This window comes from Eumetopias jubatus, unplaced genomic scaffold (genome assembly GCF_037043125.1).
Source record: "Eumetopias jubatus isolate StellerSeaLion01/CBP00866 unplaced genomic scaffold, mEumJub1_p1.0 scaffold_11, whole genome shotgun sequence".
Classification (NCBI taxonomy): domain Eukaryota; kingdom Metazoa; phylum Chordata; class Mammalia; order Carnivora; family Otariidae; genus Eumetopias; species Eumetopias jubatus.
The window spans coordinates 56,124,900-56,139,192 of NW_028274817.1; the positions used below are offsets into that span (position 1 = coordinate 56,124,900).

The 14,293-nt window shown below is 34.5% G+C and overlaps 1 protein-coding gene across 1 annotated transcript in view; it reads right to left on the minus strand.

Annotated features, from left to right (window-relative positions):
* DACH2 (dachshund family transcription factor 2) overlaps positions 1–13,728 on the minus strand; it is a 902,406-nt gene extending 888,678 nt beyond the window's left edge. The window contains exon 1 of the mRNA XM_028101436.2: positions 13,223–13,728. Within this exon, the coding sequence (XP_027957237.2) occupies positions 13,223–13,728 (506 nt within the window). The remainder of the gene's footprint in view (positions 1–13,222) is intronic.
* Positions 13,729–14,293: the final 565 nt, after the last annotated feature.

Sequence of the window (14,293 nt, forward strand, 5' to 3'; positions counted from 1 at the left end):
CTGGTTCTGCCTGTACTAGATTATATGGCCTTCAGCAATTCACTTTACTTGTCCACATTTCAATTTTCTCACCTAAATTCACGATCAGGTGACCTGCCTCATTGAGTTGCTGTGAGGATAAATGCAGATAGTGTATGAACAAGCTTTGTAGCCTGTGAACTTCTGCACAAACATAAGGTACTATTGTTCCCCGGAAGCATTGTAAGTTTCATTATAACTATAGATGTTGCTGATTTAGCATTGAGTGAAAAAAATCTAAATGAGATTAAGTGATCCCCAGAAATACCATGTTGTAACATGATCAGCCATCTGTTTATAAAAATTTAGAAATTTCAAAACAAAATTGTAAAAGCAGACTATTCTAATGATCAGATTAAATGACCTAACATATATGAAAGCACTATATAAATTATGTACCAGTATATACATGTAAAGTTTTTACTATTATACTTAGCTAGTAATTTTAAACTTCCAGATATATTTTCAGGCAGAAGGCATGAAGGAAGTATTTAAACTTTACTGTACTTATTAAATACAAAAATAACAAAAATGCCACTTTGATGTTCTTTAATTCAAATTTTAATGTTCATTAAATAATCTTGAATGCAGTGGTTCAAACTACTTCCTAAAATGCACACTTAGTTACTATTGAATACAATAAAAACGTCACACACATACCCAAAGGCAAAATGTAACCCTTTTAAAAAAGTTCACTGTCAACATGTGTTTTAAAAATGTGCTATGGCAAGCTAAAATCAGGCTAACAGACCAGTAATAGTAACGGAACTTACAGAAGAAATATAAATGGAGGCTATATAAAATATTTCAGAAATTAAATTAATATTTACTAGCATAGTAAACAAATATTTTAGTGAAAAGATGTATTCAAATATTCTGTTATGGTTTCAAATGCCACCAGCTCACCTCAAATGGAATATTTCCACATTTGCCTTTAGTGTTTATATTTTTATTTACAGCTAATATTTTTTATGTTTTCTGTGCCTGTTCATGAATCTGCTTAAAATAACCACTAAAATAAAATGAATGCAATTAAAAGGGATAATTCATTTAAAAACTGTGTCGTGAAAGGCCTTATCAGTCCACACTATACTGCCTACCTCTCATCTATCAGCTAGTTCCTGATCCATTCAATATTTCCATGAGAAATATTTTCTCAAGTTTTCTCCACCCTTATTTAGCTTCATTCCTTTGTCCATGCCCAAATGGAACTGTATCAATGTTAACATTACCAAATTAAGGTCCTTCTATCCTTAAATCAAAAGCCTTCCTAATTGGGGCACCTGGCTGGCTCAGTCAGTGGAACATGAGACTCTTGATCTCAAGGTTGTGGGTTCAAGCCCCACATTGGGTGTAGTGATTACTTAAAAATAATAAAATCTTTAGAAAAAATATCTAAAAGGGGAATTCCTTGAATTTTATTTACATTTAAAAACTGAAAGTACTCTTGAAAAAAAAACAATACACAGAAGAGCAATCATTCAGTTCAATGGGAATAAATTATAAAGAATAAGAAAAGCTTTAGACTCTGGCAACATGGAGATTATGTAAACATCACACAACCTTATGAAAAAGAACATGTCCCTAAAATAACAAAAACCTGTCAGTCTTTTAGTATGACAAGGACAAATCTAAAACAACTGCAAACATAAGAAAGTGGATATACCAAATGTACTCATATCAACTAAGCTCTGGAGCAGTTACTACCGTCTTCAGAGGTCAAGGTGTTCAACATGTACACATCATCAAAATGACCATTCTTGCAGGACATGATTGGCATTAAGATTATAATGTTCCATTTTTTTAAAACTGCAAGCTGAAAATCGATTAAATATTCTCATCGTAGAATAGAAACACTTCACAAAAATGACTTAGAGCTATACTCATCAATGTTTTAACCCAAAAGCCATGTTTTCTCTGTCGATGAATGCTTGTTTAGCTTGTGGAAGATGGTTATTTAGGGGACCTAAATATAGGAAAGCATGCTAAAATCAACAACTGGCTTCATGCAGTTTTCCAGGTTTTGATCTGCTAATAGCTGTAATGACTACTATATCCATCAAGTATATAGATATTTCCATAGACAACATAAAAAATTCAAGCAAAATATACTACTTCAGTTACTCACTAACATGACCCAGTGCACTGCTGTTAGCTATAACATATGTTCTTTTTTTTTTTGAAAGATTTATTTATTTATTTGAGAGAGAGAGAATGAGAGAGAGAGAGTACATGAGAGGGGGGAGGGTCAGAGGGAGAAGCAGGCTCCCTTACTGAGCAGGGAGCCCGATGTGGGACTCGATCCCGGGACTCCGGGATCATGACCTGAGCCGAAGGCAGTCGCTTAATCAACTGAGCCACCCAGGCGCCCTATAACATATAAGTTCTATGTCTGCTTATACTTTATGCACTTTAGATAACCTCAGCATGTTTCTGAGCTCTTTCTCCTTCCCACCAGTGAATACTCATAAAATATAAATACAATTTAATAGTAGAATAAGCAAAATATATTTAGACAGGTAAATATGCCATAAACATTTTTAAATGCACTGCAAAGTCTAATTAATGTTACTTTAATTTTCCATAATTTTGAATTGCGTACATCATTTGCTGTTCCTTGCATTAATGTAGGTTAGCTGAGAGTTAACCACATAACAATAAAACTCTACCTATGTAATCTGGAAATAAGAAAAATAAGAATTTGGATAGTTCTTAAGATCACTACTTTCCCCTTGATAAGTACGCTTGTACCGATGAGTAGTATGTACTTATTTAATATTTGTTGAAACGAAGTGACAAATGAAATGACTTGGAAAATATTTTATACATATATGTATACATGTTTATATTATATATGAATATGTATAATATTCATATATTATCAGTTAACATTATATATATACATACATAGTGTGTGTGTATGTTCAAACTGAATATTCTAATTGGTTTATAAAATGAAACCTAAAACTTGTGTACTATGCATAAAATGTACTATGCAGTAAATTTTTTTCTATTAAAAAATTCCCCTTTTGTTTTCCTCAAATAAAAACCTAGGGGCCACTCATAAATTTTTTTACAAAATAAATTTAGAAGTTTAGCAGATCACAGGCTATTTTCAAAGCAGCAGGCTTAATGTTAATATTAAACATTTAATTATACATGTTTGCAAATAATCTTGCAAAGCAAATCAAACTCTAAGCTTGAGGATCTATTTAAAACTCTAACACAAATGGAAGAAAGCTTTTTTACATGGGGAAAAACATGTTTTTTAATCCACAGTTGTACATTTTACTACAAAAACATGTCTCACAGAATGACTAATTTTATGAATTTTTAAGGGCTCATATCATAAGGACTCAGCAAATATATATATCAGAGAAAAGATACTAAAGTCAATTAACTACAGCCATTAAGTAGAAATACATGTTTTATTCCAATCTCCTCTTGATATGCATTTTATTTATAACATGAGTAATTCTCTACATTCATAAAACTAAAATAATTTGTTTTATATCTCAATAACTATTTTTAGTTGTAACTTCCTGGTATAATTCTAAAAACTAAAAAAAAAGCTGTCATTTCCTGATATAACACAAGACAGATATGAGAAAGGAAATTGAAGTATTCAACAATGGATATCTGGCAAAAAATTTGTAATCACAAAGATTTCACAATTTAGCAAATATAACAAAGGGGATATATGGTTTAAGTACCCTAAGCTAAAGACAGCATGGTTCTAGAATGTAAGCTCCATGACAGAAGACACTGTTGTGTTCATTCTGTTTGTAGCAACTAAAACATTGGCACCACATAGTATACTCCACACACACACACACACACACACACACACACACACACACACAGGTATGACAAATCTAATCATAAGATCAAAATGATTGTAAGGAGGTTTTTATTTTATTTTAATTCCAATAATTAAATTGATAGATTGAGTTTTCCAAATGTCTACAGATTAAAGACAACACTGGAAAAAAGATATTCATGAGGGTCTAACATGTCCTGTGGAGAACTGTTTCAGTTGAAGTACTCAAGTTTTTGTAAATAAATTTCCTTGGATTGAATTCAAGAGGGAAACCATATCATACAGTATCCTACCCTATTATTCATAGTATTAAATAAAGTAAGTCTTCAGTGTCTATTTGGTTATGATCCTTCTAGAAGGATCAAGATCTAACATACATATATAATAATATTTTATGGATGGTCACATTAAAGTTTTTATATAGTTTCTGTGAATTTGGTATGCTTTAATATGGCACTGAACTCAACATTCTTAAAATAAGTGCTATGTAAATTGCACCTATGTAGCCTACTACCTAAAGCCATTAAGAGATAGAATAGTCTTAAATGATAATTATGTATGTATTTTTTAAATGTTTTTACTTCAATACAGAAGAGTATCTCACAATTGATACATAATGTAGATAATGCATTTAACAAATATAATAAAAAATAAATTTATCACAATATTGTTTGTGATGCTATTACTATGCTTTTTTAGACAAATAAGTGAGAGACAGACTTCTTCCAAAATAACTAAAAGCTCAGAATCTAACATATTGCTGTAAGCTATAATGGTTATAACTGTTAATCCAATACACCTTTTATACATACCCATAAACACATGAGTGGAAAAATAGCACAGATGTTCATCTCTAATGCAATTTCCATTCAATTTCCTAAGTGCGGTCCCTGTGTGCAAACTAGCTTAACGTTATGTTTAGCTTGCAAATTCTTTTAATAAATAATGAATGCAATAAAACTAGGAGATCAATGGCAAGCTGAGAAATCATAAAAAAGCCTTTTGTGTTCAGGCTGTTGCCCATTTCAAACTTTAATCCAGAGGCAGATCAATATTACTTTTTTTCTTTTTAACTCATCACATAAATAGCAGTTATACTAAATGTAGCCTAAATGCTGTTACCAGCTAACAGTTGCCAGCAACCTGATAAGATCATTGGACACAATTGCGATTGAATGTTTTATACCTTAACATACACACTACATTATATGCTATTAAGCAGTCAACTTGTTTAAGAATAAAATGGTGATACAGCAATGAAAATACCGTGTTTCATTATTTTTTTAAATTTCCTGTACTATATATATTATTCCAGTAGCATAATTACAAAGTTTTCACCACGATTTGCCCTAATAAAACAAATAATTTTAATGGATCAAAATAGTACATATATATGAGTAATTTAAACCTCAGGGATCCTAGATGAAAGGAAATTTTACTCTTCAAAATTAATTACACCTGAAAGAACTAAGTTATTCCTTTAAATGGATGGAGGGGAGTACTTCATGTAAATTCATGTTGCACTGAATGTGTCTTGAGATTATCCAGGAAAAAAGTAAATCATAATACTTAGGTATTTGTGTTTCTATTCACAGGCTCTAGATAGAAGGGAGGAAAACCCTCCTCTTACCAACTCATTTTGGATAAACATGCATTTTCTGTTTGAATGATCGAAAGTAAACTGTCACTAGGGATGGTGCTGATATCAAATAGTATAAGTCTAAATAGCTGAGAATGATTTTATGGAGGTAGGCTTGTCTTATTTATTAATTCTTGCCTATTCATATTAGAGTATCTTCTGTGGGTTTTCACTAAAAGGAAATATCAAGAAGTCACCCTTTCTTTAAAGATATATTTCAGTTCAAAATTCTAATTTCCTATATTAGATTTTGGTAGCTTTATATGTATATTTGTGAAAAGTTTATGGCATGATTACAAATGGTTTTATAATGGAATTAAAATTTCAAGATTAGTGTCTTTAATAACTGCATACCTTATATAACTATTTCCTAGCTTTTCAAAGGAATGGCAATTTGTGCAAAGAATTCTGATGAGGAATAAATGTGTGTGTGTGTGCATGATTGTATTCATTAAACAAATGTGAATTAAGTGCCTAAAATATACACAATATTAGGCTGAATGAAGTTTTGCAATGAATATTACTAAAGTTAAAATTTACTCCTTAGAAATTATTATTACGAATTCAAGGGCTTTTTTTTTTGTAACAAATTCAGTTCTCTTTTAAGGATATCATTATAGGTAGTGATAAATATGTCAATTTGCTCTTTAGCTATATTATATTCAATTTAGCTATATTATATTCACATTCTCAATATAATAATTTCACCAATTCTAATATATAAATTTAGCTCTAAAGAAAGATGTGGCAAAAAATTATCATGAAAACATTTCCATGTTTAAAGCAAAATTTGAAAAATAACTCCTGTACATAACTTTGTTAAACTTCATTATAAATTTCTCTCTAAACTATAGATCATAGCATATATCCTAAGCTTCCAAAATTAGCCTAACTTTGGAGATAAAAATTCTCCTGAAGAATTTGAGACCTCAACAGTATCAATTAACAGTGTTTCCTGTTTTCCTATTCAATAAAGTTAACAAAATTATGATGAAAGAATACTGTAAAGGCTGCAAAAAGGAACTACCTCTAAAAGCTGATTTTAATATATATTCTTCAGAAAGTTAATATATATTTAATATATATTCTTCAGAGAAATTGAATCTCCTTTTTAAAATTTGTATTTTCAAATATCAGAGATTAACTAAAAAGTTATAACACCCACAACATTCAATTCAAAATATTTCACAATTGACAGAATTGACAGAACTGTTTCTCTCCTAAAACCAAGATAATGAAGCCTTGGGTTAAATGATACAAAGAATGGTCGCCATGATATTCAATGCAGGCAGGTAATAAATTTCACCGGAGTTATAATAAAGTTCCTTTTGGTGTGCCTATGCTTTTCTACAGTTTGAGAAATTAAATTATAAAAGTAGCATTTATTGTTACTGAATGATTTACAAATAATTACCCAGAATATAAATAACTGAAATATACTAAAATGAAATAAACTTTTCTAAGATTTTCAGCTTTACAAAGTGAGGAAATGATGAATATACAGTGGACAGGCTATCTTCTTCCTACTAAAAAGAAATATTAAATCCTGAAGGAGTTCTAAATCCCTTGGTAAGAGTATATTACAGCTGCATTAAGCCAACAAGAAGCTTATTAGTAAGGATTTAAAAACTAACACCCTTCTGTAATCAATTTGGATACAGCATTATTCTATTTATAGTGACATTTTCAGGGTGTCCCAATCATATATTACTTATTCTCATTTTTCCTACCATGATTAAATATTAATGCGGGGGCACTTTTAAGTAGCTACACTGTATTTAGGTTTTAATATATTGATTTCCACCATTTTGGAATAGTTAATATAGCATGAAAATGAAGAATCTTTTTCATAAAGAAACTCATGATTGATTTGATATTTTTCTCTGATCCTTATATAAAATAAAATGAATTTAGTTGTTCTAGCAGAAAATGGAAAAAGGGATGCTGCCACTTTAAAAGCTTCGATCTCTTTGACATTGCTGGCAGTGTATGGGAACATTAATGCATCTGTCATGATAACAAGCTAAGAATAACATCTAGACATCAAACCGAGCAGAGAATCCATCTGAAGTGATTCATTCAGATCTGTCTCATTGATTTATTAAACACAGGGCAACATCTGCAGCCTCACAGAGCCGCTTGGTGAAATTAATGCAAGATCAATTCAAATGGAAAAAAGTGTAAAAGAGATAAATCAAAACACAATTTGCATGCAGTTCCACAATCAGGCTTATTGGGTGCAAATGCTCAATTTCCCTTCCAAAGCAAATGTATTTAAATGTTGTTTTATTTTTTTAGAATTGTGTGATCTGAAGTGACAGTGAAGAGTTTTGCAGGTTGAGATGGCAAAAGGGAAGAAAAGGAGGAAAAAAATGCTACCAAAGACCTTTTGAATATGCAACAAGAATATCATTAATACCTAATTGTTTTGCTTTTGGGGAAAGGTTTGATGTCCTTTCTCCGAAAACAATATTTTCAGTTTCGGTCAATTAGGGTGATTTTAATACATATTTGAAATGTGTAGACCTAAATCATTTGTATCTCTTAGTGCACCAGCACCACATAAAGTGACCCTGAAGATCTAGATTGCCAAATGAAACCTAATATATTGTGATTAAGGTTTCTCACAATTATATTTGCCTGCTAGAAGCACTTTTAAAGCACATAGGGATTTCATTCAGACAAAATAAGATTACTTAAGAAAGCATCAAATAATTCAGACAATATTTTCTACAGGCATTAAGGGTTTCTTAAAGAACATTAAAACATTAATGTCTGAAGACCATCACTTCCTAATTATTGGCATACTTACACATTGGGGGTAATATTACACATAAATATCCAAAGAAATTCTCCATCATATCATGCATCATTTCTTTAATGTAATATCCATCACCTAATAAATGAGTGTTTGGACAAATATTAAATCCAGCTCAGGTATTTAGATAAATACAAAAATTGTTGGTTATGCAGAAGTGTCCATTTTAAATGAATGTGTATGTGGACATTCTGTGCACTGGCACATGACTAAATCGCTTTAATTATAATCTTGACATCATTCTTCTAATAAAAGAGCAATGACGACTAAGTGACTGCTTTTAATAGATAATCCAACTATCCCCTCATTATCCTATGAAATAAAATGTCTGCCTTTACTGCCCAGAATAATTCCTAGAATCTTTTTATTGTTTCTGCAAATGTTAAGTCATACAAAATATTAGCCCAGGAAAGTGATGCAAGTTCTTCAAAAATTTGGTTTTGTATAACTTTCCTATGGAAAAAAACATCAATTTTCAAAGTAAATTGCTATTCTGTGTGGTTATGAACCATAGTCATCGAGTGTGAATACAAAGCCAAAATCATTGAGTACTTACAAAAATTGTATTTCTTGTATTTGAAAGTGGTTTTAAATTGTTTTAAAGTCATAATTCACATAAAGTTATTCTAACATGGATGCCCATTTATGTTCTGTTCATATGGTCAAAATAACAATTAACCACAATTAGATCATTTAAATTTTTAATTTAAAAAACTGAATTTTACTCATTTGAATATATGTTGAATTATGTCTCCAAATACATTTAAATGTTTTCTTAATCATACATTCTTATTTCTCTAAGCATTCATTTAACTATACATAAATGACTGAATAACATTTAATCAGTTGATCCTCAAATGAAATGCCGATCATGAAATCTAACAATGTTATTTTTATATAGTTAGGTAGATAAAAAAAAATTAACACTAAAATGTGCTGGCTGATTTTTCACATTTACTGAATACCAATTTTTTAATTAAATATTTTACTGCTGCATTAAACTTTGAAGAATTTAGTAAGGAAAATCCATTGTATGAGAGTGAGATTTTTTAGACATTTGCTTTCTGAATCTGCCTGCTCAGATGTTAAAAATTCCAAGTTTTGCTGCACAAGAAATTAAAAAAAAAAATCACAGTGCTTTAGCTAGAAAAAAAAAACGATCTACAACAAGATAACTTTTCCCATTTGGTTTGGGTCTTTATATCATCATTTTCTTAATAATCCTCAGAAAAATCTCCCTACAATTAGTTTCTGAAGTAAAAAAGCATCAAGGAAAAATATTGCACAGCCCTTTGGAATTGCGGTGATGTAAAGCTTGATTTCTTTAATAGAACAATGTATAGTCGAGATTTTTTTTAGTCTTACTATTCTTTAGTAGCTAAGGCAGGTATTATTTTCCAACTTCTTTTATGGGAAGACAAGTTTGAATATTTTGAAAATTAGCTAATAACAAAATAGTTAATATAAAGCACTGCTAGAGTTCTGGTGACTCTCAGTACTTTCAAAGAAACAATCACATATGTATTTTATTCATTCAGCTTTCTTCAGTGCACATTAATAAAAATATGTCCTGAGCCGAATGAATCCAAATGCCACTTGGTGGCAATACGTTAAGGTCTTCGAAAATGACCAATTTGAAAATGGTCCATTTTGCGTCTTCTGGAATAGTGTAGGAAATATTTCAAATTAGAATACCCTAAGTCAGGACTTGTACTCTCCCTTAGTTAACTGACAGAGAGAGGAAGAAATGCTTATTATGTAGGAAAATAAAATTGCCAATGACACCATTAGAAATAGGCCTTCCATTGAACAATACATTATGGAAATTTATTCATCAGGAGATGAAGATGAATCTCTTATCTCAAATCAGAATAGCATATAAGAGTTTCCACTCACTGAACATACATATACTTTTTCCTTGCATCCCCCTTTAGCCAGAAGAGCTAAGAAGTCATGAGTCCTCAGTGACAATCCTCCTTAGCCAAGTCTCCATTGATTCACCTCTCATTTCTTTGAGCATCTCTCCAGGCTCTTCTGATCCACCTTTCACCTCCTTTCATAGCATCATTCTGCTCATACCCTACATCTCTTTTCTCTTACTGGCTTCACGTCTCATCTACCTTATTTTGTCTCTCTTGAGTCTCATTCCTATTTACATCCCTCACCTTTCTTCTCACTGACTAGAAAAGTCATAGAGAGATAATGTTGATCTAAATAATAATTTCACAATTTTGTAAAATCACTCAGATGTTGGGGATTTAAGGCACACATTTCTGTAAATAATGTTACCTAAAGTCATAAAGTCTCTATTATATGCATTATCATATTTTGTAGGTTTTAACAACATGGTTATGAGGGCATTTTGCAGTGACGAAATTCAGTAATGTTATTTTATCATTAACAAGCTTTCCCCCAGATATTGTGGGCTGTTTGTTGTTGTTGTTGTTTTTACTCTCTAGAAATTGCAATACAGGTGTGTTTCTAGTAGTTTTCCTCATCTCCATTGATGGACTGCATTCATAGAATATACTTCATAAATTTTTACAATCATATACTGTAACACTTGTAACACACTTATAGAAAATGCATGTTAATCAATAACATACCCATCAAGAAATAAATGCAAAAGGAAGAATAGGCATCATATCTCATACATATTTCTTCTTATATTCTTAAGATTTCCCTATCATCTTTATACATGCATATACACAAAAGCAATTTAAGACCCCAAAAAGTTAGCATTGAAAATGCTGTGATAGGAGTAAATAAAACTTAACTGAATTAAAATAATAACCTAAAACATATCATAAAATAGGGTCCAAAAATAGTATAAGAACACCTGCCTCTTGATATAGAGTAATTTATCATTTTTCCCTTTAGTAAGTAGCTCTCATAAAAATTAATTAAAGAAAACTTTCTACCTAGAGGAAAGCATCAAAGTCACATTAAAATACTAATCTATTTATTTTTAAATGAAAGTCATAGATTTTGCTCAAGGATGTGTAAATTAATTATTAAGGTAGGACAAATTTCCTCTGTGTAATAATTGTTCCACTTTAATAATGGCTGTTTGTAAGAGAGAAGGGGGAAGGGAGAGAGGAGGAGAGAGAGAAGGAGAGGGAGAGAGTGAGGGGGAAAGAAAGGTTTTCAGGTCTGCAATTGTTTAAATGTATCTTTTTGAACTGGCAACACATGAACTAGATGGCCCTCATCTGAAGTCCCTGGTAACTTTCTGAGTTTGTGCATTAGTGAAGTGCTTTGTGGTAAAAATAAGATTTCCTTCCTACTCTTACAACTTTTAATTGCTTATTTTATCAAGGGAGCAGTTATCCTTTGTGTTTTAAGACCACCTATCTACCTTAAGAATATTTGACCTAATAAACCAGGTCTGTAAGCCCCAGATACGAATCACCTAGAGGTTCTCATATAAACAGGTTTCTGTTTAATTTCTAGAACACAGGACACTGCTCAAAGTGGGGGAAGAAAGGTTCCTTTGTAAGTTCTGTAGCATTATCTTATTGTAGCAGTCAGCTACAGTTTGTCTACAAGGTGTCATATACTTCAACTATACATGGTAATTTAGATTTTACAAGGGATGTTGACAACTGAGTTCCTTTTAGTTGGTAAATCCAGGGTTCTTATGATTTAAAGTTGCATTGTGAGAAAGTCAACCTCTGCAGAAGTTTTCTGCAAAATGATCAACAGTAATGCTGTTTTACAACAAAACCCTTTGCTCCCTTTAAACTGATGATGATTTCTTGGTTTGTATGCCAAATGTGTACATGCCTAACAGATGCTACCTGACAGGAGATGGAATAAACACTATGGGGACTAATTAACAGGTCTTTAAAAACTCAAATAATATTGAATATAGTTTATTTTACTTTCTTTTTAAAACTTAGAAACATTGAATACAATTTGCTTATGGACATAGCCAATGGACATTTATTCTACTGTCATATGAAGGAAGAACACTTACAACAGAAGCTGGTCATCATCATTTAAGAAGTCCCCTCTTTGGGGGAAAAGGATCCTTCCAACTGTTTGCCTGGGGAGAAGAGCTGGAAGCATCATCTCCAACTTCTACTTCAACCCTCAACCAGTTCCCAGTCCCAGCGTTTCATGCCCGCATTGCCCTCTGCAGATGACCTAAAATGGACTATCCCAGGAAAGTGACATCTGTCGTCGATCCATCGACTTTACTGTATTGTGAACCGGGGGAGCTTTGCACAGCAGGCATATGCACATGTCCTCACAGGCTCGCGCTCCCTCACACGCTCGTTCTTGCTCTCTCTCTGTCTCTATGTCTCTGCCTCTGCTCTCTCTCTCTCTCTCTAAACACACGCACACTCATACACACAACACCACAACCACCACCGTCACACACCCCACGTAGTCTAACAACAAACACACAGGATGGGGAACGAATCACCCTCTGGGATGGATTCTAAACTTCCGACCCTCTGCAACCCCCAAATGTTGTGTTGTGGATTTAGCTAGCTTAGGAGCCCAGTTTACAGCTCTGCCAGCCTTCTGCCCTAGAAAGTCCCTGGTGTCTGTGTTCAGGAGAAAACCTATTCGACCCGTACGGCCACAAAAGAGTAATGAAAACCACATAGAGAAATTAACAAATAACCAGAAGCAGCCAATAAGCCATGCAATATATGGGCGAAAGGCCGTAAAGTTTCAGTAGAGGACAGCAAACTGAAGTTTGTGCGGGGCTTATCTTAGACCCAAGCCCTGCCACTGAGCGGGGACTAGAAGGGATGGGCAATTAGTCCTTCTAGTCCTCTTTTCCCACAGACTTAGAACGTGAAGAGTAGAGGCAAGCTAGTTAAGACACTCTGCAAAGTTGGATGAGAATGATGAAACATACAGAAGAGGGCAAAGGGCGGGGGGAGAACAAGCTAAAAAATAAGTATCTCACCTGGCATTGGTGCAATCGGTGAACAAAGTTTCGAAGTCTTTTCTGGTGATAAGTTTGCAGCGGTTCACCCCAGGCTGGATGGCCCCCAGACCGCGGAGGATCCGGACCTGCTCCACAGTACACACCACGGGGGATATGTCCAGTCTCTTCAGCTTGGTGTACACCGTGTGCAACCCTCCCACCAGGTGCTTGAGGAAGAGATCAAAGACTTGAGGCAGGCAAATCAGTTCCTGACCGTCCATCAGGAACGAAGCCACCTTCACACCATGCATGTCGACCATCCTGCACTCGGTGTTAGTGTTGCCGCTGCCTCCGCTGGGTCCACCGATCCCGCCACCCCCGGCGCTGCCGCTGTGGTTATTGGCCATGAAACTGTTGATCATATTAGGGGTGAGACGGGGAGGCTCCCCGGGAGTCGAGTACAAGGTCTCTGCCCGAAATAAGCCCCCTGGGACGCCGGCACCGCTGGAAGTTGCAGAGATCACCGGAGGTGCGGAGACAGCCATGGTCATTCAGTCTCAAGCCGTAGGTCTTTGGGCCCTGTTTTCTCGCCCTGTCTCCTCTAGATCTGCTCGCACTCGCTCCCTCACTCTCTCGCGCTCTCTGTGGCGCGCCCTGCTCTCTCCAAACTGTTCTCAAGTCTACAGTAACCCGGCTCACACACTCACGCTCACCCAACACCCAACGAACAGCGAGTAGCCGGGACGCGCGGCGGTCCAAGAACCCACCCCCAACACACCCCCTTCCGAGACTGGCAGCATGCCCCAGCCAATGGACCCCACCCTCTTCGGCTCCCAAGCGCACCGAATGGCTGCTCCCCGCAAGGAGGTGGAGACTCCCTGGCCGGCCTCCCAACTACCTGAGGCCTTTCTGGGTTCGCTGGCGAAGGAGGATGGAGCCCGAGAAGAGGGCGATATGGTTCCTCCGCTTCTTCCTAGCAGACGAGAGAACGGCCAATTATCACGCAGAGCTCTCAAAGTGGCCTAGGCTACAAGCGCCTCCCCCTCCATGCCCCACCAGTGTTGAGGTGGGAACACAAAGCAGGACTCCAAAACATGCCTCTCCGCAACC